Source organism: Phaethon aethereus (genome assembly GCF_964289735.1).
Source record: "Phaethon aethereus genome assembly, chromosome: 26".
Taxonomy (NCBI): domain Eukaryota; kingdom Metazoa; phylum Chordata; class Aves; order Phaethontiformes; family Phaethontidae; genus Phaethon; species Phaethon aethereus.
In genome coordinates, this window is record NC_138602.1 from 625,543 (window position 1) to 652,265 (window position 26,723).

Here is a 26,723-nt window from a genome sequence, read left to right on the forward strand (position 1 = left end):
CGCCTGCGCGGGGCCGCCCGGCGGAGCGGGGCCGCCACGGGGGGCCGGGCGGAGGCGGGCGCGGCCCTGCGGAGCCGCCGTGCCGGGAGCGGGGCGCAGCTGCCTGTGCCTGCCCAGCGCGGGCCTTGAGCTCTTCGCCACCCCCGCCACCCCCAAACCTGGCCCTTGAGCTTCCCGTCACCCTCACCCCCCCCAAACACTGCCCTTCCGCCCCCCCAGCACGCGCCCTGAGCTCCCCATCATCCCTGCCTCCTCAAGGGTGGCCTTTGGGGCTGCCCCGTCACCCTTTGTCCCCCAAAGATGGCTTTTTGGCCTCCCTCTGCTCCCAAACAGGGCTCTGTCCTCCCCACGGCAGTGGCACTGGAGCAGTGGGGCAGTAATGGGGACACTCTCTCTGAGGAGGTGGCTGTCACTGCCAGCCACCTGCCCTGTGCACCCGTGTTGGCTCTACGTTGGTCCCGTGTGGGATCTCCCAACACCCCCCTCTCTGTCCCACCTCCAGCTGGTAGGACCAAACCCTCTGGTGCCCCCCTTGGGCAACCCCCCCCCCCCCGACTTGGGACCCCTTGGCATTGCCACCCTCGGCCAGGAGGTGCCCGTCCCAGCCTTCCCCACATCCTCGATGCACTGTCTTATCCTCAACTCCGTCTACAGGCAGGAGCCACTGCCGGCACTGCTGGTGGGACACCTTCCCAAAGGCTGGAGGGACGTGCCACCCCGGGGCAGTGGCCCGGTGGCTCGCCAGAGCCTCCCTGCCACGGGGCTTGACTCAACCTCGCAGACCTTTCCTGCCTCTGAGGCAAAAAACGGTGAAACCAGGACATTTTAACACAGACATGGCCCAACTCAGCGCCACGCCGTGCAGAGCGCTTCGCCTGCTCCCCGGCGGAGCTCAGCTCTTCAATAGAGCAAACATCCCCCGATTTTGGATACGCTGGAAAGCCATAGCCCTTGCCCCAACCCTCCTTCGCTCCTGCAGAGCTTGGCTGTGCAGGGCCGTGCTGGTTTTGCCGTGTGACCCCCGCGAATCGCCTCCACCCTCCGCAGGACCTGACCTGCAGTGGGTTCACATCAGCCACCGTCAGACGAAAATGTAAGTCCTTGTGGCGGCCTGTCCCTCACATCCTGGAGTCACTCTCTGAACCCCAGGCTCTTTTCTGGATGAGACTGTCTTACGGGCAGCACGGCTTGTGGGCTCCAAGCTTCCCAACAGCAGCGGAGTCCAAGCTAGTGGTGCAAGAGCTCCTCCTCCTCCTCCTGGTGCTGTTTCATAGTCAGGCTACAGCGACTTCCTGGCGTTGCACACAGCTTCTCACTAACCATTCGGAAAGAGCTTCTGGTTTCAGAGGAGGGAGACTTCGGAGGGTCTTGCCTTGCACAAATCCTTCTGCTTCGATGTGGCCTTTAGAAAGGAGGTGAGCATGCAGGAAAGCATCTGCTGATAGAAAATGGTGAGTAAGAACCGGACCTGGGCTGTGCTGGACCTTGGGATGGGGTGTTGGGAGCGGAGCCGTGTTTCCTGCTTGGAAAGGCTTTGACAGTGTCCTTGTGATGGGCTGGATCCTGCTGAGACCCTCGCTCCTCCTGGAAGACAAAGTCCTCTGGTTGAAGCTGAGCTGGTCAGAGCTTCAAAGGTCTCTGACCAGTTCCTGGGCTGAGTGTGAGATTTGCTGGGTGACGTTGGGCTGGGTATAAAATCTGTGGAAGAGGAGGAGGCCACACTCTACTGCTGAGTCCAGGAGAGCACCCACCAATGCAATATGTATTGAAAAAGCTAGAATTGATCACCGTGACAGCAGTGCTGTATCCCACAGGTACACCTGGGAGCTCTGTGCAAGTCTCAGCTCATGGAATGGCTCCAAAACTGATGGTTACAAACCTCAAATCATTCAGGTGCCAAACATCCCAGTGATGTGTTTGGGAATCTGGAAAAAGTTGCTTTTTTTCATTAGTTTGTGTGAAAACCGCACTGCCTCATGTGCAAGAAACAGCAAATTTGCACCGCTGTACCATAGGCTCCGCTCAAGAGTGCTGTATTCGCAGCATTTACCAGGGATATTGGGGTGACTGCCTGGGGATGTGACAGGAACTTGCACTTAGTTAGGTATATATACATTTGAGCACTTATATCTAAAAATATTGCACTAGCTTCTTTGCATACTAGCCCTGCTGTTGTGAAAGAAAAAAATTATGCAAGCACAAACCCAAACTGAAATCCCAGAAGGAGGAGAACTTCAAAATCGAAGACTATGGCTTGCTGAGGGCAAGCGGAGCAGCCAGCTCGGGTGCAGAGGGACACTGTGGTCCAGGAACAAGGCGGTGGGATAAAGATGGAGTAGGGCAAGCTGATCGCTTCCCTCCCATAAGGTCCATCTGAGAAGCTTAGAAAAGATGTAACCCCATCCCACCTGACCTCTGTGCCATAGCTCAAACCTGGCACTCTTCTTCCGAAAGTCATCCAGACTCCTTCTGGCAGCCTTTCTCTGGAGGCTTCAGAAAAAGGTGCTTTTTGGTTGTTCAGGAAGCTGAGGGCAGCTCTGTGTGGCGGCTGGAGAGTCCCACTTCATGTGTGCACGGTGCGAGCAGCACAGGAAACGCACTGGTCAGAAAAGTAGGGCAGATCTGCCTCTTGGCCTCTTTTTTTGCACACAAGCTTTGGCAGGAAGAGTTTCAGCAGCACTGTCCCAGGTTTTCCTCTGGGGCAGGGATGCTGACAGCTCTTTGTGGTCTCTCGCACCAACTCCTGCCTGACTGGATGATCTTAAAGGTCTTTTCCAACCTCAATGATTCTATGATTCTATGACTGCCTCAGGTTCACCATGGACTTCACAGGAGCCAGGACCAGGGCAAGACAGGTTGCTCCTATCTATCTGAGCCCTGGGCAATCTCTAGATTCAAATTCTGCCCTCAGGAGCTTTGCTACTAGTAGGGTATAAGCCTCAACCGCATCCCTCTGTTTTGATGGTCCCTGGTAGTGGACGAAGGGTGGACCAGACCAAAAGACTCCATGAAAGGCCTCCTGGATGCCCTTAAGGTGGTGGGACCTGTACCCGTTCTGATGCAGTCTAGTGTTGTTTTCTCAGACACATTCCAGGACTGCTCTGAGCAAAGACCACATTTTATGGAGGAGGCTTAGTATCAGGCCATGTTGAAGAAATACTGCATTCCCCAGGAGGCCTTTTGACTTGTTTTAACTGGAGCTTTTCTTAATGGTTGCAGACACATCTGGAGGGGAAAGAGGCTGTGGTGAGGCACCTACGGGCAAAGCTCCAAGGGAACAGGAAAGACCCTCCTGAAGCAGGCGGCTGGCCAGAGAGTCGCTCTGCAGCATCCCCTGTACCAGAGCCGGGACAGACCCCTGCGCCGGGCTCCAAGGGCGAGCCACCTCCTGAGCCCCCCCGGACCAGGAGGGTGGACTTCAGCAGGGCTTCTCCATCTCACAGTAAAGGTCAGAGTGTGAGACAGCATTCACCTCCTCATCCCATCTCTGAGACCCCGGGATGGATGGTGCAACTGAAGAAGGGGTTTCCTCAAGATACCAGCTTCCACCCAGCCCCTGCAAAGCCAGGAGGAGGAGATGCATTGAACAAGGAGGTGGGAGCCACCTCCAATCCCCGCCAGAGAAACCCAGCCCAGCAGACATGGCCACTTGCCAAAAACAGGGGTGCTCCAGTGGTTCCTGACAAATGTGCAGCTGTTGCAGCCTCTCTGGATGCTGCGGAAAGCCCCCACGGGACAGGGCACCCAGCTCTGCCTCGGAGGAAGCCTTTGCCACACGTCAAAGCACTGGGAGTGAGGCCAGCCAAGCCCAGGCGCCCTCCGGTCGTGGATCTGGAGAAGTTCAGTGTGGCTGCACGTCCTGGGATGCCTGTCTGTCCTGCCCTGAAGCCACCAAGGAGCGCTCAGCCAGGTATGGCCAGGCACTTGCAAGTCCCCCAGCGAAGGCAGCCGCTTGTTCAGGAAGGAAAATCTCCCCAGTCAGAGTCTGGAGCTCCTGCAAGATGGAAATACTGGGGGGGGCTGATGGAGAGGTGGGGGCTGATAATACTAAAGGGGCTTTTATAGGCATAGCGTACAGAAAGGAATGAGAGAGAAGGACAGTGGGTGAAGAAACGAAGGGGACTACGTGCCCTGTCCCTGGCTGGGGAGAGTTATCGGGCTCTGGGGTGCTTACAGGGGAGTAGGGTTGGAGTGAGTAACGTGAGGGATGCTGTCAAACTGGAGTGAGCCCAGTGCAGGGCACTAAGGTGGTTGGGGGCTGGAGCACATGGGGAAAGAGAGGCTGAGACCCAGGTTTGTGTGGCTGGGAGGAGAGAGAGCGAAGGGGAGATCCTCTCATTGCCCACAGCTACCTAACAGGAGGAGAAGATGGAGCTAGAATCTTCCCAAAGGTGCTCGGGACCAGAAGCGACAGTCATGAGCTGCAGTAGGGAAAATTCCAGTTAGATAGTAGGAGAAGTTTCTTTCCAGCAAGAGCAGTGCAGCCCTGTGGCAGGCACCAGGGAGATGGGTATCTCCATTCTTGGAGATACCTGTTGTTACCGTGATGAGGCCGTGAACAATCTGCTCTAGTTCTGAGGCCAGCCCTGCTCTGAGCAGGAGGTTGGATGACACTCCAGAGGTCCTTTCCAACCAGTCCACCCTTGTGTAGCTGTACGAGGAGACAAGCCTGACTGGTGGGAAGCAGAGCTGATCTCCATTCCATGGGTGAGAAACGCTTAACACACCCTTTGGCCAAGGGGCAGAGGCTCTCTGAAGCTGGCAGCACATTGCCTGCAACACCATCTGCCTCCAAGCCTGAGGGAGCCGCCGAGACTACCCAGGCACAGCCAGAGCTATGGCCACAGGGGCCATGGTGCTGGCTGGGCGTGCCCTCCTTACCGGCTGTCTATGGGACGCAGGGCTTTGTGCCTCTTGGATGCAGTGGTTCCTCGTTCAGCATGAGCCCTGCCATGCTCCACAGTGGCCTTCCAGATCTAGGCAGATTTGTTGATTTCTAACAGCTGCCACTCTGCTAATACACACTCTGGGTGATGAAATTCTTTTCACATCCTGTTTCTTCCTCAAGTCCTCTAAGTTCTTGTTCCCCACCCCATTTAAAGGATGGTTGCTTATTAACCAGGTCATGCCATAGCCGTGCGGTAGAGGCAACCGTGAGAGCAGAGCCTCTGTTCCTTTCCTTATGAGAACTGCAAAACCTAGCTGGTTTATGTTATTATTACAAGATGTTATTATTGTATTAGCACTCAGAGGCCTTTCTCAGTTCTGGCCATGCCGCTGTGCTGGGAGATCCTCACCCACTGAGACTGTCCCTGGCCCTGGGCTGAGTGGCCCTGGCAGAGGAGTGAGTGATCTGCTCTCCACAAGTCCTACAAACCAGCAGTTTTCAAGTATTTGTTTGTCTCATAGGTACTGAGGCAAGTTTGAATTACACCCCCACCCTGATTTGGTTATTTTTGTTAATTTTTAGGGCAATCTTACAATTTTTAGGGCCTGGTATATGATTGTGCATTCCTGGGTACAATAACCCAAGCAGAGCTGCGACGTTGTACTGCGGATCTTCGTGATGCTTGTCGGCTGGTCTGGGTGACGAGGCTGGTGATAGCTATGGGGCTGGTGATAAGAACAATGGGATCTTAGCAGGGATGTAGGAATGCTGGCAATCGTGCAGGGTGCAGCAGCACGTTCTCATTGATGGTGCTCCTGAGCACATGGAGATATCCAGGACTTGCCCTGACTCTGGTAAAGATCTGGAGCTTAGGCTTTTCACCACATTCAAAATACCCATTTTGGCCTCTTCCCCTCCCCTTTCATCACTGGTCCAGGGAGAAAGTAACATTAGGGACGTAAGAAGGGGAAAATATATATTAAAGCTCCCCAGTGAGCTCCCTGATGAGCTGTGCCCCGGCATGCCGGGAATGAAAGAAAATCCCCAGATGGGCTGTAGAGTAAAAACTCCTTGCTGGATCCAAATGTGCCAGTCAGTTTTATCTCCCTGCACCCCTCTGCACTAAACCTAGCCCACGGTGGCTCTCACCCTCTGAGGGGCGATGGAGTCAAGGAAAAAATGTGAAATAATCCCTTGCTGCTCCTTCCTGTTCCTCTTTTTACCATAGGTTACCTGAAACCAGGATACGTTGTGTCAGCCCCAGCACAATTCCCACCTCGGGATGCTCCGAGTGTAACAGGGTAAGGCCCGAGGCAGCGCTTTTATTCTGGGTGGTTTCCAGGCTGTCCTGGCCCAGTGGGAAGGGCACGAGAGGGAGCAACAAGGGAGTCCTTGCATTTTCCTGCCTGCTCCTGGAGCCCGGCCTGGGATGGCACCTTGTGCAGGCAGTTCCACAGCGCATAGTGCTCTCCTTCACGGGCTGCATTACCGCACACTCCGGCTGCTGCCATCGCACGCCGCTGCACGTCTCAGGCTGCTGCGCTGTGTCGCCAAGCCTTGCGAGGAGCTGCCAGCACGTGGCACAGAGCTGCTGTCCCGCTCTGCTCCCCAGCCGGGGCCAACCCACCGGCAGCCCAACCGCCTGTTGTCCTCCCTCCTCCTGGCAGCCTTGGTCCTGCCCTTGGCCCCCAGTGCCGTCACTGCAACAGGGCTTCCTAATCGCTGTCTGCCTCGTCACAGGGATGAAGATGAAATATATGATGACGTAGAGCCTGTTGGGCTGCTCAGGAGAGGCCAAGGCTTTCTGCTGCCCCCCATGTCCCGGCAGCCAGCGTATCCCAGCCCTAGAGGAGGTGGGTACAGGAGGGGCTGGGGCACTGGTTGGTGTCAGTGCTGCAGCTCAGAGACCCTCTAGGCCTCTTGGGCAGCAGCAGAGCCCGCCCTGAGCCCACTGCTCCCGTGCACAGGAGGGCAATGGGTTTTTCTGCTTCCTTGTAAATGAGCATGGGAAACCCTGAACCCCCCTGCCCCATACTCAGGGAGCAAACTCAGGGTTTGGTCCCAGGAGGATAAAGCTCTTGCTGCTGTTTCAGACTCGTGTCCTGTCTCAGTGGGTGTCTACACCTTATAGCAGCCTCACGGCAGCACCTCTCCTGGGGTTTGGTTTTACAGGTGGAGATGCTGGTCAAGCCTCTAACAGGGTTGCCGTGCTGGCAGGTGCACAGAGGTAAACAGGGGTTTTTACTCTTTCTAAGGGTCCCAGAATGGCCAAGGCTCCTTGCTGCTTTGACAAAACAGGTGGTTTAAAGGTCTTTGCTGGGCTTGTGATAGAAATGTCCATGGTGAAGAGCACAAGCAGCAGGTTGGAACCTGACCTGAGAGCCCCAGCAGCCCTGGAGGGAGGCACCTTTGGGCGCTGGGGAAGAGCTGGTGCAGGGAAATGCGATGGGGCAGCAGCCAGGGAGGGCAAAGGGGAAGGGAGACAGCAGAGTGTGGGGTCACTTGAGCTTTCCCATGACTCACAACAACTCTGCAGAGAAGCCCAGGTCTCCCGGAAGATGAAGCCAATGACGCTGAAAGAATGCAAGAAGGAAGAGAAGGCAGACAGGGAGTTTCAGAAGAAATTCAAGGTGAGCAGCAACGAGCGATTGCTTATCCCTCTAGGCTCCCTCTCACCTCCTGGGAAGGGTGCAACACAATGGCAGAGAGGAGCTGCACTCTGCAGAGACCAGCCGATACTCAGGTCACACCTGCCTTGTTCCCCACTGAAACATCCCCAGATCAGACCAAGTCCCACAGACCATTTGGCTAAAGAGGGATCTGGTTTTTCTAAGGGAGAGTGGTTGGAGCTGCCCGGCTCACGGTCCCCTGGGGTGGCTGCTGAGCTGCAGCACTGCTGTTTGTGTTTCAGTTTGAAGGAAGCATCAACGTCCTGACTCAGATGATGGTTGACCCTGCAGCAACGGAGAAAAGGGGTGGAGGGAAGAACCTGCCGCTGAGACGAGGAGAAATTCTTGATGTCATTCAGTTTACAAATCAGGAGCAAATCCTCTGCCGAAACAGCCAGAGGAGGTGTAAGTCTGTGGGGGCTGAGGCTTTGCCCTCAGCAGGGGTCACAGCACACAAAGTTTTGTGAACAAGTTTCTTTGTGCACACACACCCCAGTAGACAGCAGGAGACGTCCCCTTGCTGTTAGGCAGACCTGACATGTACCCTGGGTCTCAAACGTTCCCATTTCTCTTTGCACAAAAGTCCTGCTCTTCCTCCCACTCAGCACCAGCATTTCTGCTGTTAGCTGGGCTTGTCATCTCCCTCTGTTAAAAACCTTTGCAGTTCCCGGAGCCTCTCGGCCACCAGCCTGGCTCGTCAGGCTTTGCGGTAGGCATGGACTCCACAAGCCATGTTTGCACCAAAGGATGCTCAGGTGAAGGGGGCTGCAGATCCCTCAGGCAGAGAGATGGGGATCAAGCTCTTCCCAGCCAGCTGCCACCCAGCCTGGCAGGCTCATTCCCCGACATTGCCCAGGGCAGATTCTCCCAAGGGTCCAGCTTGGCTTCCCAGAGCCAGGCTCCTCCTTGCCCCCAGCTCTCCCTGGGGATGCGAGCTGTTGCTAAACCCTGCCTGTCCTGCGGGGCAGGTGCTGGGGCGAGACCTCATTCGTGCCCTGGCTCCCGGCACAACCTGACATGCTTTTCCTTGCTCTGTTGCAGATGGCTACGTGCCCCGGGCCGTGATGCTACACCTGTGAGTACCTCTTCCCCAGCCCCTTCCTCCCCACTCCACAAGCTGTAGCAATTGCCCAGTGAGTGCCCAGCACTGAACCAGCCCTGGCCATTGAGTGCCGGGGTCTCATCTCTGCACGGAGAGCACAAGGCTATGAGGAGGCGAATGGGGCTGCGTGGTGGACACCAGAGCCCGTAGACATGTTAGGAGAGATGGGACAGACGTGGCAGCAGGAGCTGTCCCTTGCCTCAGCATCGGGAGGCGGCGGGGACATGGGAGACCAGACTGCTCACAGCACTGCCTCTGTTTCCTTGCAGGGACACTGACATCTATGATGACGTTGAGATTTATGGTAGGTGCAGAGGGAACCGCTGCCGTAGCCCCTTCGCCAAGCACTCGGGTGCTGCTCCCTGGCATGGGCAGGCCGCAGTGATCCCCACACCAGCACCGGCACCTCCCCCTTGCCCCCTTGCTGTTTCTCCACCTTCCCTCTCTCCCCTCCCTCTCTGTGATTCCTCTCCCTCCCTCTGGGACATCTCTTCCTTTCTCTCAGTTCCCCACAGGTCCTCGTGTTCCTCTGTTCCCAATTATTTGGACTTCCCCACACCCTTTCCCTTCTCAGCTTGCTCCCTCCCCTTGCTGCCAGCCCCAGGGACCCCTTCATGTCCTTTGAAATGTTCCTGATGCCCCAGACAACTCAGGATGCCCTTTCCCAAGCAGTTGCTCACTCCCGGCATGCAAACTCCATCCCCTGGCTCGCAGACGGCTCAGAAGGTGGAGGTAAATAGGGACAACTGTATTTTAGCTGTGTGCCGATGAGCAAACCTTTTATCTAATTCTGCCTGGCAGGTTGAGTGATCCATGCTAAAGCCAAAGGCACAGGACAGCACCAACGGAGACCTCCCCAAGGGCCAAAACATGAAAAGCACTATAATGCCATGCTCCTGCTTTGGAAGGAGCTCTGCTTCCTCTGAGACAGCCTGCAAAAGCCACCGTGCCCCTGCTGAAACAGGGGCGAGGCTGTCGAGCACACTGCGGGGCTGCAAGAATCCTGTCCCACAGGGGCAGAGGGTGCAAAGAGATCCTCAGGTCAAGCCTTCTCTGTGACTTCGTTTTGTCTGTGTAAAATATGGCAATAGTTTGAGAGGGTTTCATGGTATTATTTGTGGGTGAGGGGTTTAAAATCTGGACAAGAGAGGTTTTAATTCAGAGACGTTTTAATATTGCCCCATTCCCAGAGCATCCTCAGCCTGGAAAGAGCGCCGTATCCCTAAACCCACCCACCCCGTCCTTCAGCTGCCGTCTGCATCACTCTCTGCCCCAGTGAGACTCCTGGCCTGAGCCAGAATCAAACGACATAGAAATACTGTAAAATATTGTGGGCAGCAATGATTATTGACCAGGCACCCCAGCAGCATCCCGTGTCCTTGGGGCAGCTTCCCTGTAGAGCTGGCAGGGGGGTGGATCTGTTGGGGCAGATATTCCTGTGGGTACATTCAGCGTCGTCCGTCGGTGCCTTGGGCTGACGGTCTGTGCAGATCGCCACGGGAGATTCTTCGATTAACTGGGAAACAGCCTTCCTTTGCAAGCTTGGCCCTCAGGAAGCCCAGGTAGGAAGGGGGTGTGCTCACAGCCAGAGGGAGCACAAATCCTGTGGCAGCCTCCGGTGGCTGGACCCAGCTCCTTTTGGATCAGGAACTGTGATGGGAAGGCAGTTCCGGGGCTGAATCCCTGCTCTCAGCCAGCAGCACTTGGCCCTGATCCCGGCGGGCGGCAGCACGGCAGGATGCCAAGCCCAGATTAGCCAGTTGAAGACGTCACTTTCCATTACAGGAAAGGCTCCCAAGTAGCCCTGAAGCTTTTGGTCCCAGGGATTAGCCACCGGCGTGCTCGGCTCCCAGCAAAGGGCAGGGGTCCATCGGCGCAGCGGTGCCCGGGGCGATGAGCGGGGCCGGGAGCTGCTCCGAGGGGCATCGTCTGGGTGGCTGAGGATGACCATGTGGGAGCGGGTCAGAAGAGCTTTGCTGAACTCGCTGTCCACAATCTTCCTGCACATCTGGAAGTGGGTACGGGCTTTCTGGCATAAAAATGGCCTCTTGACCCTGTCGATGCTGTCGGTTGCTACCGGCTGCCTCCTGGGGTTCCTGCTGCGGGCACTGGAGCTGACAGAGCTGGTAAGCCTGGCCGGGCTGGAGTCGGGAGCAAGGGGGACGAAGTGGGGCAGCTGGGGAAACCAGCCCTGGTGCTGGCAAGACATCACCATCAAGGGCCCCCAGACAGGCACAGCCCCAAAAGTAAAGCCCAAGAAAACCACCTCTCAGGGCAGGTTTCTCCATATGGCTTTTTCTTTTTTTTTTCTTTTTTTTTTTTTACCGAAAAGCTGCCAAAAAATGCCAAAGCTGCAGGAAAAATCCTGTCTCCGTCCACTGGGAGTGAGGGGCTCAAGGACGGACTCCATGGGGCTGCAGAAGCCTCCAGGTGGGATGGGGATGGGAAAGGTGGGGAATGGATGCTCGGCTGCTAGATGCTCAGTAACAGAGTCCCCACAATGCAAACAGCAGCACTGGGGTCCGAGCAATGAGCTCCTTCTGCTACTCTCCCCAGCTGCGCAGATGCTCAACCAAAGCACGTTTCCACTCTCTGGAGAAGGCCCAGCAAATCAATACGGGGCTGGTGGAGAGCCTGGGGGGCTTTCAGGGGTCACCTTCCTCTGAGGACCCTGGGAGGCAAATGCATTGGAGAAAATGCACCGAAAAGGCGTGTTCGCTCAGTGCTTTCTAGGATCGTTGCGCTGTTAAATGTCACCACACTAAAACCCCTGTGTCTTTAACGACATCAGGCATCCTGGTGTGGCTCAGCCCTGATCTTCGTCCGGGCTGGCTGCGCCCGGGAGGGGGGATGCTGCTTCGGGGAGAGCTCGGCTGGTGCACATCCCCGTGTCACCCGCAAGGATTTAGCAAAGTCTTGTCACTTCAATTACGCCCTTCAGCATCACCACCTGCAGCAGGGATGATCTCGTTACTTAATTGAAGCTGGGTGTAATCTCCCTGCACCCCAGTGCACGTGCCCACGAGAGCCCAGCAGCCTCCCACACCAGGCTTGAGGCCAGCAGAGCCTGGGGGCTCCTGCCCCTCATCCTGCCATGCACCGAGTTCGTCCATCCTCTGCTCCAGTCTCATCCTGCCCTGTTGCCACAGCCCTGCACATGGTCCCCTGCAGCCAGTTCTCCCTTTTAATGACTTTCCATGCTGCAGATGAGGGGCTGGAGAAGCAGCCAGTCCCCACCTTTCTCCCTGTGACGGGAAAAGTGTCACGAAGCTGAGAAACCCACTGACAAAAGAGATGCTGTTCAAATCTGCTGTTTGCACCCAGTGGGACCCACTGCAGCTCCACTCTACATGGGCTCCATGGGAAACCAGCCAAGTTGAGGCCACACGGGTGGGTTAGTGCACGGACAGCCGTGTGGAGCACTTATTTTAATAGTTTGCCTTGGCATCCCATAAAGCCTGGTGGTGTTGGTTACTTTGGAGTAACCAAAAGTACTTGCTTGGCTTGGGGCCATCTCAGATCTGTCCCTGACGCCTCTACAGTGGCACGGTGAAAGACTGGGGGGCAGGGAGGGAGGGAGGGAAGGTGGATTGATGAAGTGAGGGATGCATGGACGGATGGAGGCATGGAAGGAACTCAGCAGCCAGAAGGATGGTAGATGGAGAGGTGGATGGAGGTGGTGGGTCGATGGAGGGATGGATGGTGGATGGAGGGATGCTGACCAGGTGGCTATTGGTCTCACAGACCCCTCGCTCTTCCGTTGGTCATGGCTGTGGTATCCACGCTTTGGGGGTCTCTCTCCAGGCCACCCTTCCCCATGCCCATGTGAGGAGTGTAGGGGTGGACGGACGCCATGGGGCGGAAGCCTCCCTGGTGACCATAAGGCTGCACCACAGACGGGCTGGATACCCCGGCTCTCCCTCAGCTCGGCGCTGCCGTTTGCAGCCACAGGGTATTTCCACCCTTTGCTGCCGGCACCAGGCTGCACCCGACAGCTTCAGGGCACATTTGCACAGGCAGCCGAGCCTCTGCTCCCCAGTAACAAGTGTGATGATGTTCAGGGGGGATGGGACAACAAAGATGATCAGTGGTGGGGCCATGGGGACTGCTGCCTAAAGAGCAATGGATAGAAGGATGTTTTTGGGAGGGGACCAGCCCCACATGCCCCTCTCCAGTTCACAGCTGGGTTTCCCACGTGGCCAGTTATTTCCCACCCCTGACCCACCTCCTGGTAAGCGACAGCCAGAGAAACGATGTCTCTGAGTGCCACAGGGAACAGCAGCCGGCTCGGAACCAAGCTCAGAGCTGGGTCTGGTTGGGAAAAAGGCAAATTGATCAGGCTGGAGCCCTTAACCCATGATCAGTGTCCAGTTCTCAGCTCTCACCTGACACAATGGCTCTGCTCTATGTGCAGGAGAAACAGTATTTTTCCTTTCCTGGAGAGCTCCTCATGAGGATGTTGAAGATGCTGATCCTGCCCTTGATCACCTCTAGGTAAGACATAATCTTCTGCTTCTAAAGTACCATCTCTCCATCATGTTGAGATCACCCCAAAACTGCCTAGCGTAAGAATAACCCCGGCCCTAAGCAGCCAGCAACCAAGCAGCATCCCCTGGCTTGGTGCCCATCAAGCCCCATGATTTTCCAGCAATGGTCTGGATTTGGTGAGGTTCCAAATCCTCACCTGGATTTGGTAGACACCTGCACCCAGGTCAGATAGATACCTGCACTGGCTGGGGTGTTCCCCGTCTTTTTGGGCCCAGCCAGCTGGCGATGCTGGCCCGTCCGTGGGCAGTTGATGATGGGCAGCTGCTTAAACTCAAAGCAGATTTCCTTATTTCAAGGGTTTTGAGAAAGTTCAGGTAGAAGCCACAAGCATCCCTCAGTGTTGCATCTGTGTTTGCGAATCCCACTTTTATCAGCCCATCCAGATCTAGAAATAAGAAATAGAGCTGACAGAGTCACACTCAAGTCTAATCAAGTTCTTGAAAAGTTTACACAGATTTACATATTTTAAACAATTGCTGGCACTTGCTCATTAGAAATACCCAAACAATTAGCTCTTCGTTCCCTTGAGGATGTGTCACTTCATTGTTTTTCAGGGTTTGCTTGCTTTCCCATTTGCCTTTGGTTTATTTTTGGGAGCAGTGTACTCTCTGTCCTGGCCACACTTGGCCTTTTTGGTATCAGCCCTTGAAGAGCTGCTTTCTTTTCCCCTCCAGTATTTCACACCCCCTTTCCTGATGCGCTGCCTGGGTTTTCCTTCGCTCTCAGGGTGCTCAGCCCTCCTGGCAGCTCAGCGACACTGGGTTGTTCCAGCCAACTGCTCTCCTGCCTGCGGGCGTGGGGTCTGCACAGGGCTTCCAGGACTTTTCTTGCACGCTGAATTGAACCAGGCTTTTTTCTTATTTAATTACTGAATGACGGTGAAGTGGCGTCTTCCCTCTGTGCACCGTCCCAGAAGGGACTGGGTGCACTCTGGGGATGGATTTGTCCAGGTTGGGGCTCAGCTCTGGAGCTTCCCAAGTTGGAAAGGACCACCCACCTCCACGTTGCTTTTGTGGCCTCTCTTGAGCTTCCCAGGGTCTCCCTCCTCCTGGACACGTGGCTGCTGGAGGGGATCTGTGGGCTGGCCACCGCCTGAACGACCTTGTGTGTCCCCAAGGGTGGCATTAACCCTCGCAGCCTCCCTCTCCATCATGTCCTGCCCGGGGGTCACTGGGCCACCGCCGAACATCGCCAGCTGGCTTGGCCAGGGTTCTGCAGGGCCCCAGGGTAGCTGGAGCAGTGAAAACCAGCAGCCAGGAGCTTGGTGTGGGTCTGCGTGCACATGGGTCATGCTGCAGCCCCCAAACACTCCCATTTGCCAGCACCGCTGCCCACCAGCTCTCCCTGCTAGTGCAGCCTGCGACACCATCTCTATTTTTAGTCCAGTTTCATTTAAAAGTAGCTTATGGGCTACTTCTTAAGAAAGCTTACATGCACGTGAAGTCTGAACCAGTGTCTCTCTCCTTGGGGGAATGGGGTCCGTCCCCACCAGGATTTTTTAAACCTTGCTAATACCTTTCTTCACTGTTCACAGCGACATGCAGCAGCAGCACAGGGCGTTAGAGATTTAAGAGAACAATATCACACAAAAAAAGAGTAGCGTTAGTTATTCACGATGAAAATACACTAAGAATATTGCCTCTTATGCCTTGGAGAAAACACAAAAGTTGGACAGACCTTGAAAAGGGACTTAGAGAGGTCTCTCCTGCCCTTTGCAGCTCAGCCTGGGTGGCCACAAGCCCATCCTGGGTGTGAGATCCTGTGGGCACAGACACACAGGTGTGCTAGAGCTTGGTGATGCCCTTATGCATTGGTTAAAAAAAATCTATGGAAACGTCTCCCATCTTGGAGATTTTGCCCATCACATGCATCCTGTGCAGTTTTGGGAGCAGACACTGACCACAGTCTTTGCTGCTTTGCAGCCTCATGTCCGGGCTGGCCACTATGGACTCCAAGGCCTGCGGGAAGATGGGGGTGATCACTATCACCTACTACCTTTGGACAACCTTCATGGCAGTGACTGTCGGGATCATCCTCGTGGTCAGCATCCACCCTGGTGCAGCTGCCCAGAAGGACAACTACTCTGTGGGGAAAATGGTGCTCAGCTCCGCTGATGCATTACTGGATTTAATCAGGTACGTTGTAGGATTTCAGGAGGAGCCAAGTTTATGATGGCGTCTCACAGACAAGATCTTCCCACAAGGCACCAAGTTCCCGGGAGATACGGAGATCTCAAGGGAAACGGGAGAACAATCGGCCACGCTGACCAGGCACCGGTACCTCTGAGCCCAGCGACGTGGGGTTCTTTTCTCCCCACGCGTGTCCCTCTGGCACTCTGTCACTCGCCTTACTCTCCTCCCAGAGCCACCAGCAAAGAGGGGTGCAGCAGCAGAGAGCTGGAAGGTTTAAGTCCCCTGCAAAGCTCAGCGGTTCTCCCCCTGCAGCCCCAGCCGTGACATGCCAAGCCCTGCAGCTCTTTGGGCTTTGCAAGGTGAAAACGAGCAGGAGTTGGCCCAGGGCTGGATTAAAGCAGTGGATGCGGGTTAACTGGGGAGGGGGTGCAGCTCGGACCCAGGGCTGGGGGAGAATCTCCATTTCTGGAGGCATTCAGTTGACTGGACAAGGCTCTGAGCATCCTGCTCCAGCTTTGCAGGCGGTCCTGCTCTGAGCAGGGGGCTGGAGACGGCAGATGTCCGTCCCAGCCTGTAGCTTTCTACGAGTCCAGTCTACACGTAATTCACAGTCCTGCTCTTCCTTCACCTTCCAGCCCGTCTTCGCCCTCAGCTTGCACAGAGGACATCAAGCTGGCGTTGGCTGTAACGGTCCTCCTCTTGGCCTCATGCCCACCAGAGGCGCTTCCCATGCTGTCCCCCGTGTTCTCACAACGTGCTTTAACCCTTGCACAATTGCTCTCTTACAGAAACATGTTTCCTTCTAATCTCATCGAAGCTTCGTTCCAGCAGGTGAGTTCACCCAGCCCCACTGCCACCGGAGGCTGGGATGGTGCTCAGATCCAGATGGGGCTGCTGTCCCCATCTGGGTGTTCTTCCCCGCCTGCAACCTGGACATGAGCTCCTCCCCTTCCCTCTGCCTCCCTCCCATCCTGCCTGCTCCCTGGCTGCTTTCTGCTCACCCCAGGGTGGGCACCCGAAGGCAGGAGGGTACTGGTGGGGGCACAGACTCACAGGGACGCCCCTGCCTGCCTCCACCTGGGAGGGCTCCTGTACAAAAGCAGCAGTGTCGCTTCCCTCGGACCCTGCTCTTGTGCAGCGGTTTCTCAGTCCCTGGGGATCAGGGAGCAGAGGCAGAGGGATGGGCAGGCAGCAGGCATGGGGAAGGAAAGCTTGAAGAGAAGGTTGGGGTGGATGAAGGAGAGCGGCCGAGTAGGGGCCGTGTAGGGTGGAGGGGAGAAGGGAAAACGAGCAAACTCACAGCGCTGGGAAAGCATCTGTAAAGCCCCCAGAAGGAGACGGATGGGGGGTGAAGGGGCCTCTCTGTGGGACCACAACACTTACCCAGGGCTGCACCAGGATCCTGCAGGGACCTGACTCACAAATGCCACGCGTCTGCCCGGAGAAGTGCAGCCTTGCTCAAGGATGGCGGTGCTGAGGTCTGCAGGGAACAACCACAGCTCCCCTTGCCCGTCTCTTGCTTCTCTTTTTTACCAGCCTTTTACTGCCTGAAAAACAAACTTTGAACCTCCAGGACCACCTGGCCCAGTGATGGCTTTGCCTCTGTGTTCAGAGCAGGCTGGATCCCACTGCCAACAGGACATTAACCTCAGTGCTTTGTTTTTGTTCCAGTATCGAACCGTTCTTGTCCCGGTGGTGAAGTCTCCTGGCTTTCCAAAGATCCCAGGGAAATCTCTCAGTTTTATTTACTTTGCACCTGACGATGAAAACCCTGAAATTCATCGGCCTGTGTTCCTCGAGCTGACACCATCCCCCGAGATGACCTACAGGACCCTGCCCGGCACCAGCAATGAGATGAACGTCTTGGGAATTGTCATCTTCTCAGCAACGATAGGTACCTGCTCAGTAGAGAACGGGGCTCCACGCTGCGCCCCGACCCAACTCGCAAGGCTCTTCAGTGGTGGTTGCAACCCAGGGTGGGAACTGCTGTGGCCACTGCGCTGTAAGTTGTGGTCAGGGTGCTCAGAGGGACGAGGTTATTTTAGCTCTAACTGCTCAAGTCCCTGGGGAACCAGGCGCAGCATGGAGCTTGTACCAACACCTTCACCAGTACCGTCCATAATGGAGCTCACAAAAGGTGTTAGGCACTGAGAAGGCCGTTTCCTCCCCCGATATTTCATATGAGCCTTCACAGCCCAAACATGGGTCCTGAGGGTTTTCAAATTGTCATGTAAGCTGGAGGGTCCTTTCTATGAAGTCTACTGAAGTGATTTGTAACTTTTGCAGTAACTTTTGCAGAGGCTACCTGGGACACAGCTCATTGCAAATGGTCCGAACCCTTCATGTTGGCATTGTTCAAACTCCCTGAGCAGGCAGCAGGTGAAAGCTGGGTCAGACTCAAGTGCCCGGCACAAATGTAGGGAAATTCATAACAGGGCTTTCTGAAGAAGGTAAGAAAGCTTCCTCCGTTGGACAGCTTGCAATCCTGCGGGGACAAGGTGCCTGGCAGCGATTTCAGGAAGGAAAAGGGATGAGGGACTGGCTGGAGAGAATGTGCAAGGGATAGGGAGGAAGAAGGTTTAACGGGAAGGAGAAACTTGGAGCTGACTCAAAGCGTAAGATAGAAGGACATTGGGCACAAGGCTGAGGGAGGAAGGGAGGAGTAAGGAGGGAAAAGGGTAGGTGATAAGATGGAGGCAGGATTACGTTAGAGTAAGAGGCGAGGGCAAGGAGCTTGAACTTGGTGTATAAGGAACCAAAAAGCCAATTAGAGGATCTGAGGGGTGGGGGCAGCGCAGCCAGCACAGCACTAGAGCACACCGGACCCTGCCAGAGCCAGGGCAGAGCGGATGGTTTTAAAGCCCACGATACAGCAAGTGCCTGGAGGAGAGGCCACAGCACGACCAGGCAGAGACAGACCCACGAAAAATCCTTACAGACAAGAGAGACGTCTATGGCAGACTCCTGTCCCGGCGACCAACACCGTCTGCAGACCACAGACGCTCAGGCAACGCGTCCGCTCCTGCTCCAAGCTCCTGCTCGCAGCGGACACGTGCCCTCCTCCAGCCCAGCCAAACAAGCGAAGAGAAGCTGCTCTTCTCTTCTGAGGTCAGCACCTCACCACCCTGCCAGCACGGCAGTGAGGATCAGCGCTGAGCTAGGACGCAGCAGGAGATGACCCGAGTGAGCCCCAGCCGCACGCCCCGGGTTTTGCATGGGATGGATTAGAGCTCCAGGAAGCGGCAGACAGGGAGAGCATCACCTGCACCGGGGACGGCCAGCTTGGAAAAGGGCATCTGTACAGCTGCAAGAAGCTTTATCTGCGAGGAGACGTTGAATTAATGGGGTTTGCCCAGCAGAAAACAGGAGAGGGACAGGGAAGGACAGGGAAGAGAGTCCTGTGCTGTGGGAAACAGGGATCAGCTCCTCCTTGCAGCAAGGTGGGGGAGGCCAGGTGAAAGCTGGTCGAGATCTCAGCAAAGGGTATTTCTGTCCAATACCAAAATTAGACAGTTTGTGGGACTGAGACCAAGGTGTCCATGCAGCACCCGCTGGCTACCTGGAGTGGCTTTGCTATGGATGGTAACCCCACACAGCTACCACGGCTCCAGCGATCTCTTCACTGACACAGCATCTCCAGACTCTGTTGCTTTTGAAATACAGAAAAGGGCAGAGATCTAAAGGTACTCAAAGTTAGCTGTCCATTTACTAGGGTGACCTTTTCCAAATCCGCTGTCTGTAGGACCTGAAGAGAAATGGATTTACTTCAAACCAGCTGTGATGGCCACCAAATACTGGATGAATAACGACAGAGCCAAGATTTAAACATGCCAAGCCTTGTCTCATTTCTGAAAGTCCTGGCACAGGCGGCCCTATCTCATCTCTCTTCTGAGCAAGCCAAGAGATCCAACTACCCGCCAAGGGTCCTGAGGAGTCCTCAGCCCTGAAGACTGAAGAGGGATGAGAGGGACAAGAAAAGATCCTGACTATATTATTTTTTTTCCAAGCTAAAGCAGACACTTGTACAGTGCTTCAGAAGTAATTTTAGCTAAGGGGACCACACAGAAAGTACATGCACTGGGCTGGAAACCAGATGGGCAAATACTCAAACTCATTTTTCTTTTGCTCAATAGGCACCTGGGAAATCTCCTCGCCAGTGAAAGCAATGGGATTTAGCACTGGCCAATTTTGTGCTGGCAGACCAGAAAGCACCATAACCCCTCTAACCATTCACGTATTTGTGCTCTAGTTTTCCTTCAACAGAAAATTAGATTGGAATTAGGTTAATACACCACCACCAAAAGAAAAACCAGAATTAATACAGGCTTAATGTCTGTACCTAGGCAATTCTGTTGGATCCTTCCTGATGTTACTGTGCAGCCACACATGTTGTCACCACCACGGTACAGTCTCTGAGGCACTGACAAGGCTGGCTGTGTGAAATCGCTGGTCAGCAGCCAGCACAGCCCATCCCACGAGGGAACTGAGAACCGCCACCACCCACGGGGATCAGGCAAATCCAAGCATTTCTGAAGAAGCTCATCTGAGTGGCAGATGTGGCGTGTGGCTCTTTTCTCTCAAGAGCAAGGGGAGGGATGCAACGTATCATCACATCCTCATCTATACCTAAGCCCATCAATCTTTGTCCTTTAAAAAAATATCAATTTTTGTTTCCAGAGCTACATTATTTTTGTATTACCAAATAGCAAAAAGACAGCTCATCTACCTCGAGAAGTGACTCCCAGTATTGAGCTGCAGTGAACAGTTTATCAGTTATCTGTGCAAGGAATAGTCCAAATCCTGGATTTGGGTTTGGTGGGGTTTTTTTGAGAAAAGGCCAGATACTTGTATTTGCTTGGAGCTGAGAATTACGGTCACCTGTAAGAGCATGCAGATGTCTGTATTAAGTCTGACCTGCTGTGACTTAGCCCAGTGAAACCCATTCTGTGACCACCAGAGCCTCAAGACACTCAGCATGATGCACGCTGCTCTATTGAGTAATATAAACCAATGTGCTTGGTTGCAGGACTTCTCCTGGGAAAAATGGGCGAGCGAGGCACTCCGCTGGTTAACGTGTGCCAGTGTCTGAATGAAGCAGTTATGAAAATTGTCTCAATGGCAGTTTGGTAAATCTGTTTTTGATTGATTTTCTTACCCGCTATCTAATGGTAATGCAAGTCATACGTCTACAAGTATCTACTGTGAGCACTGGATTTATTTTCGTATGACTGTACCACACAGTGCCAAATACTGTAGTGACTGTCGTGTAGTGCTTCAATGATTCCTGCATCCTCATAAACATTTTTTTATTCTTAATCTTTATAGGTACTTCCCCTTTGGCATTGTATTTCTCATTGCTGGAAAGATCCTGGAGATGGAAGATCCATCGGTTATAGGACAGAAGCTGGGACTATATGCCATTACAGTAGTGTCAGGGCTAGCCGTCCACGGACTCATTCTCTTACCGCTGCTTTTTGTGCTCATCACCAAGAAAAACCCCTTTGCTTTCATTCAGGGGATGCTGCAAGCCTTGCTGATCGCCTTAGCTACATCTTCCAGGTACGAAAACGTGGCTGCAGTATGCCGACACAGCCGAGAAGGCATCTGGTTTAGTTGTGGGAGCTGTGGGAGAACAGGTATCATTCAGACAAAGAAAAATGATGCTCCAGCACTCTTTGAAATGGATCACTTCCAGTGTGAGCAGTTAGCGGGATGCTTCGCACTGCCCTGGTCCTCGGCGGGAAGAGCCTCAGCGCATCTTCAGACCGGGCCAGCTCGCGTTGCTCTTCCGCCCACCCTCTCCCAGGGTTTTCCCAGAGCAAAGCAGCAACGTTCGTGCACGCGTGTGCTTCTTTTAATTGCTGCAGTCAGTTTTCTTTCAAATAATTAAAAATAGGACTCTTGCAGGTGCTTTATAAAACAACGTGGGGTTATGATCCTGGGTTTTAATTGAAAACTTTACTGAAAAGCTTTAATCAACTCCTGTGTATCCCAAGCTCCTCCAAAGAAAAGTGTTGCCTACTTTGATAGGATTTTATAATATTAGATTATTTTTATCTATTTTATTTTCATTGAAAAACATTCTTTATAACAATGAAGAAACTTTACATTAGAAACTACTGTCCTTTCTGGAAGACTCGCAAGTTAAAACATTTTCTTAGAAAACATTTCATTAGGCAAAGGGTTTTTCCAGTCTCCCTAACGTTACTTCTTCACATAATCCCAATAAAACCATCTAGGATTGTGCCGTCCTCCACCAGCGCCCACCGCTGCAGGTCTCCTCTGCTCCTGTTGACTACCCGAGGACCCCGCGCATGGGTCTCCATCATCTCCACCCGGCGTTCTCCTTCCTCTCCGCTCTGCGGCTAAGCAAGCTGGAGAGCCGTCACGCGGAGGAGGGTGGGAGCACTCTGCTCCGCGTCCCGGGGGCTGGGGGCCACCGCGCTACGTGCTGCAGCCAACTCCTTTCGGAAAAGCAGTCCCTGCCTCCAAGGGTCTATCGCAATCCCACTGACTTCTTTTCCGTGCTCATTTCCTTTCTTCCACTTGGGCTTCTTCCTCCACGTCCTTATCCCGACTCCTGCGTCACAGCCCGCGTCTCTGTGCGAGACAAACGAGAGAGGAAGGCCGGGCTGTGCAAGAGGCGAGGCAGCTGCTCCTCGCGCGTGCGGCTCGGAGGCGGCGAACAAGGAACGAGGGGTCTGGCTGGACCCCGGCACTGCCAGGATGGGCAGATGCTGCCATGTACCAACATTCGAGGTGCTGCAGGGTTATCGTGAGGACCAGGGATGCACAAAAAAGCTGTAACCATCACACAGAGCTGTTCAGAGAGAGCGGTGCCTTCGGCCACTGAAATGACATTCTGACGTTTTATCCTGCAGCCAGCAGCTAACTGACTCCTTGACTAACTGTGTTTTCCCCAGGTAGTGCAAGTTGAAGAAACTTTCACTGCTTTAGCAATTCGTATAACACTGCTGCTGTATTTATACGCAGGAGGACTTGTATTTCTATACTGTTACGTTGATTCCTATTTATAAAGCTCACTGCAAGCAACAGGAAGAATTACTGATCCTTTCTTGTTCTGCAGCTCAGCAACCTTGCCCATCACCCTGAAGTGTCTCCTGGAGAACAACGGAATAGACAGACGCGTGGCACGATTTGTCCTCCCTGTCGGTGCCACCATCAACATGGACGGCACCGCGCTGTATGAGGCCGTCGCCGCTATCTTTATTGCCCAGGTCAACGAATATGACTTGGATTTGGGACAAATTATAACAATAAGGTAAATGTTTCTTTGCAGCAGCCCAATTATTTCCTCTCTATTCGTATTTATAGACGTTATAACAAACTCTCTCAGTTTTCCCATTTGGCAGAGATCTTGCTACTGCGGAGCTGAACTTTGCTGGAAAGCTGAGAGCAGGGAAAGGTGCAGCACGTACCAGCCCCCTGTGCCGTGGGCCAGGGAAAGCTCGGGCTCTGCACCCACAGAATTTGCTGCAGAATCAAAGACTTTGCCTGTAGGTAAAAGCCAGACTGCGAACTCGGGGCATGGCTAGAACAGCTCAACACCTGCAGTGCGGATGAATAGCATAGAGGCGTTTCTGCAGGTATAATTTACTCCCCTTCAGGAACTGGGTATCTTAATTTTATAAACAGGGAAACAAAGCACTTACTTACCTAGATAAAAATAAGTCAGTACAGTTGCAAATGTTTAGCAATTGGAGGCAGGGGTTACCCTCACTGGAGCGCAGACGGGTGCTGTGCAAGCACAAAGCCAAGAGTACCTGCTGCAAGCCCTCAGCCATGATGGGCACGGGCAGGGCGTCGGGACAGCATCAGGGAGCAGGAAGGTGGAGGAAGCCAGGTTTGATCCAATCTTTTCATACAGGAATAATTTTACTTTGCCATGCAAACATACTTGGGTTTTGGTTTTTTAAAAACAAGCAAAACACAGTAATTGTGCCACCTCCTTCTCTTTGCAGCATAACAGCAACAGCAGCAAGCATAGGGGCAGCCGGGATCCCCCAGTCCGGGCTCGTTACGATGGTCATCGTGCTAACTTCTGTGGGGCTGCCGACCGACGATATCACACTCATCATCGCAGTCGACTGGGCTCTGTAAGCATTTTCCAAACGCAACGTTATGGGCGGGTGCTAAGCACCAATTCATGGTGATGTATTTGAAGCCGCTCTCAGAAAGGCAAAAAGAGATCCTTAATCTCAGATCACAAGGCCAGGAGCCAAGTGTGAGATTCTTCATTTTCCGATCATTTGCTTGAAATAGCCCATGTTAACTATAGGCAAACAGTCTCCTAAAGGAGTGCTTGACTTGAAGCATTTCTGTTCCGAGGTGCCCATCGCTGTCTAGTGCATCATTAAGGGCTCTACATGGAAGAAGTGGTGATGCAAATTTCAAACTGGATGAGCACATATTGCACAAAAATTGCAAATTCCCTTCTGTGGAGACCTCACATCTGCATCCCCAAGATAACGTGATTGAAATGACTGAAGAAAATTTGTTTGATCAGACAGGGGTTCATAACAGTATCTGTCAGGTGTAGATGACAGCATCCCTACTCCTGGGAATGGGATCAGCTACTCTCTCAAGTAAGGTCCCCAGTTTGAAATACCAGCTTGTCCTGATCTGTTATCAAAATTCCTATCTGATTCTACAACACATCTTTGTTGGAGGTCTCAAATAAGTAACAAAATCTATCTTTCTCAAATATGTATACTTTTATGCTTTTAAGAGATCAAAAGGATGCTACTTTCCTCTGTAGCATGAGGTAGAAAATGAGCAAAGCAGGTGCATAGTCTTGTCTTCATGAAGCATTACTGCGTAAGGCTGCTAGTTAACGTATTCCCTAGAAATACCTCAAGTCCTAGTCTTCTCCAAAGCGTCTACTCTGTGAACAAAGGAGGATGAACAGCACAAGAGTCAACATGAAATGGTGGATGGTACAGTATTTGTTTTGGTGCATTATCCCTGGAAGAGGAACAAGGTTGGTAAGGCAGGGTGAAAGATATCTGGCTTCATAGAATGAGGAATTAGAGTTAGCCAAAAAGATGCTAACAACAAGAGAGTGAAAAAATGGGTGGGAACATGCAATTGCTTAAGAAAATGGCATGATCTCCAGGAAAAAAAAAAACCCACCAACAAAACAGTCAGAGAAACGGATAATAACCATAAACCACTGGCAATTATTTAAAATATGTGCTCATCCAGTTTGCTGTTAATATTTCTGAAACATGGGCATTTTCACAATTAAAAAGTAGAAAGGAGAAATAGATGTCACTTCGAAACAGTAACAAGGTGAAATATGAGTTGGTTGCACACCAAATCATAGCAGTAAGGTAGGCAGTTCTCAAACAGATGTAGCAAAACCCTCTCTTGCATTTAATAAGCAACTTCTCCCTCAAACCCATATATCACCAGAATTAAAATATCACTGGAGTTTCTAAAAGGACGAACGACATTTTCAAAGGACTGCATCCAACACTGAGGAAGTCTGTCTTCCAGCGAGACTTTCTTCATCTTGATGAAGACCAGATTGATCTTGAGACAAAAAATGATGCTTGATTGCATTTGTCACAGACAAACAGAACAGAAGTCAAACATAGGCAGTCTGAGAAATGTGCCATTTTAAAGCACCAAGATAAATATGAAGCAAATTAGCTTGGTGAAAAAACAGAGAGAGTAGACACTGACTTCTACATAATTGACACGTGGGTTGACGATTTGTACGTCACAGCCATCCCAGACAGAGACGAAACAGCATCGAGTATCCTGGCTGCTTTGCTCTTTCTTTTGCATAAAAGGAAGTTTAACTTTTCAGGTGAAACTTTTAAAATCGGAACACAATGCGAGTTCAGTCTTTGAGCCATTACCTGCTGCAAAACGCTGGCGCTTACTACTGATGCGAGACGTGCTTGGATAGACAGGAGAGGTGCTGGGGCTGGATAAACAAAATCTCCTTCCTGAGAGACATCTCAAGGTGTTTTATGACTCACTGAGGCAGCTCACCCCCATACTGTGCAAAAATGATGACGATGCATCAGTTTGGGAAGCAGCACAGGCAGGTCTATGCACTAGAGACAAGCACGATGAGACAAAAGCAGCCCCATCACCTTCATGGTACTGGGCTCACACAGACAGTGCGTGTACCATTTCCTCTCTGTATTTGTGAGAACACCACTGCGCTTGTCTCAACCTACCATTAGCAAACACAGTGGTAGAGACATTAGGGATGGAGGCTGACATGTTTCAAAGCCACAGAAGACCCCAGGCACGTTGGCTCGGGCCACCAGCTGCATCCTCACGGCTCTCTCTCATCTAGGGATCGACTGCGAACTATGACCAACGTCCTCGGTGATGCTCTGGCTGCTGGCATCATAGCACATGTCTGCGAGAAAGACTTTGCCGCAAAGCCCGCAACGGTACGTACAGCTTGTCTGGGAGAGCAGGGGAACGCGGGAGGCGTAATGACAGCACTGACACAACACGTGCGCTTGCTTAAGAATTAAAATTGTACTTTTTCTTTTTGCAGCAAGATCCAGTAAGCAACACAGGCAAATGTCCTTCTGTGGAGACCTCACATCTGCATCCCAAAGATAACGTGATTGAAATGATTGAAGAAACTTTGTTCGATCAGACAGGAGTTCATTACAACATCTGTCAGGTGTAGATGACAGCATCCCTACTCCTGGGAATGGGACCTTGGTGCTAAACATTGACACTGTGAATGTCATACATGGATGCTCTGCAAGACAAAGGCCTTACTTGGCACAGAAAGTGGAGAAGTCCTCACTATGCTTTGAAGACTGTGGGAGTCCCCAGCGAGCACCCAAAGAGCACGGCTCTGCCATGGCAGGAGGAGCCGACGACTCCTTCCACCCGAGGATGCAGCTGTGAGCTTGCTGCCCTGACTGTCCGAAGCAGCTGGGATATGAAGGTTTTATGCCTGACATTTTTGCAAGCCCTGGTCTTTTTGAAGGTTAGGGAGGCAAGCAGGCATTAGAAAACTGGGACCAGACTAGCTGAGAAAGAGTAAAGATGGGACAACGGTCTGACACCTTATGGCAGCAGCCCATATCTGCTGGCCAGGCTGCACTCTGTAAAGTTTTATTTTCTTTATTATAGAGATTAATTTTTTTAATCGTTACTTTTTTTTTATTACTAGGTTCTCATCTAAAAACTAAGATTAAGTGAATTTTTGTCTAGAGCTCAAAATCCATGTTGGACGTAACTTGATTTTCCAGCCGTTACACAAAGACAGCTGGTTGAAGTGTTCCACTCTTGGCATGGACAGTGAGATTCATTTTAACTGCAGGGATGGAAGGACCAGCTGTATACGTGTTTTTACTGGCTGTTTTATTACACTGAAA

The 26,723-nt window shown here is 52.8% G+C and overlaps 1 protein-coding gene across 1 annotated transcript; it reads left to right on the forward strand.

Annotated features, from left to right (window-relative positions):
• Positions 1–10,326: 10,326 nt before the first annotated feature.
• Positions 10,327–26,023, forward strand: LOC309413802 (excitatory amino acid transporter 5-like; the record flags this gene model as incomplete). Its single annotated transcript, XM_082011012.1, has 11 exons — positions 10,327–10,785; positions 13,074–13,153; positions 15,130–15,342; positions 16,128–16,170; positions 17,011–17,233; positions 20,366–20,465; positions 20,665–20,898; positions 22,427–22,621; positions 23,322–23,456; positions 25,676–25,775; positions 25,886–26,023. Exons 1-11 carry the CDS (start codon positions 10,603–10,605, stop codon positions 26,021–26,023), a joined length of 1,644 nt encoding a protein of 547 aa, XP_081867138.1. The 5' UTR covers positions 10,327–10,602.
• Positions 26,024–26,723: the final 700 nt, after the last annotated feature.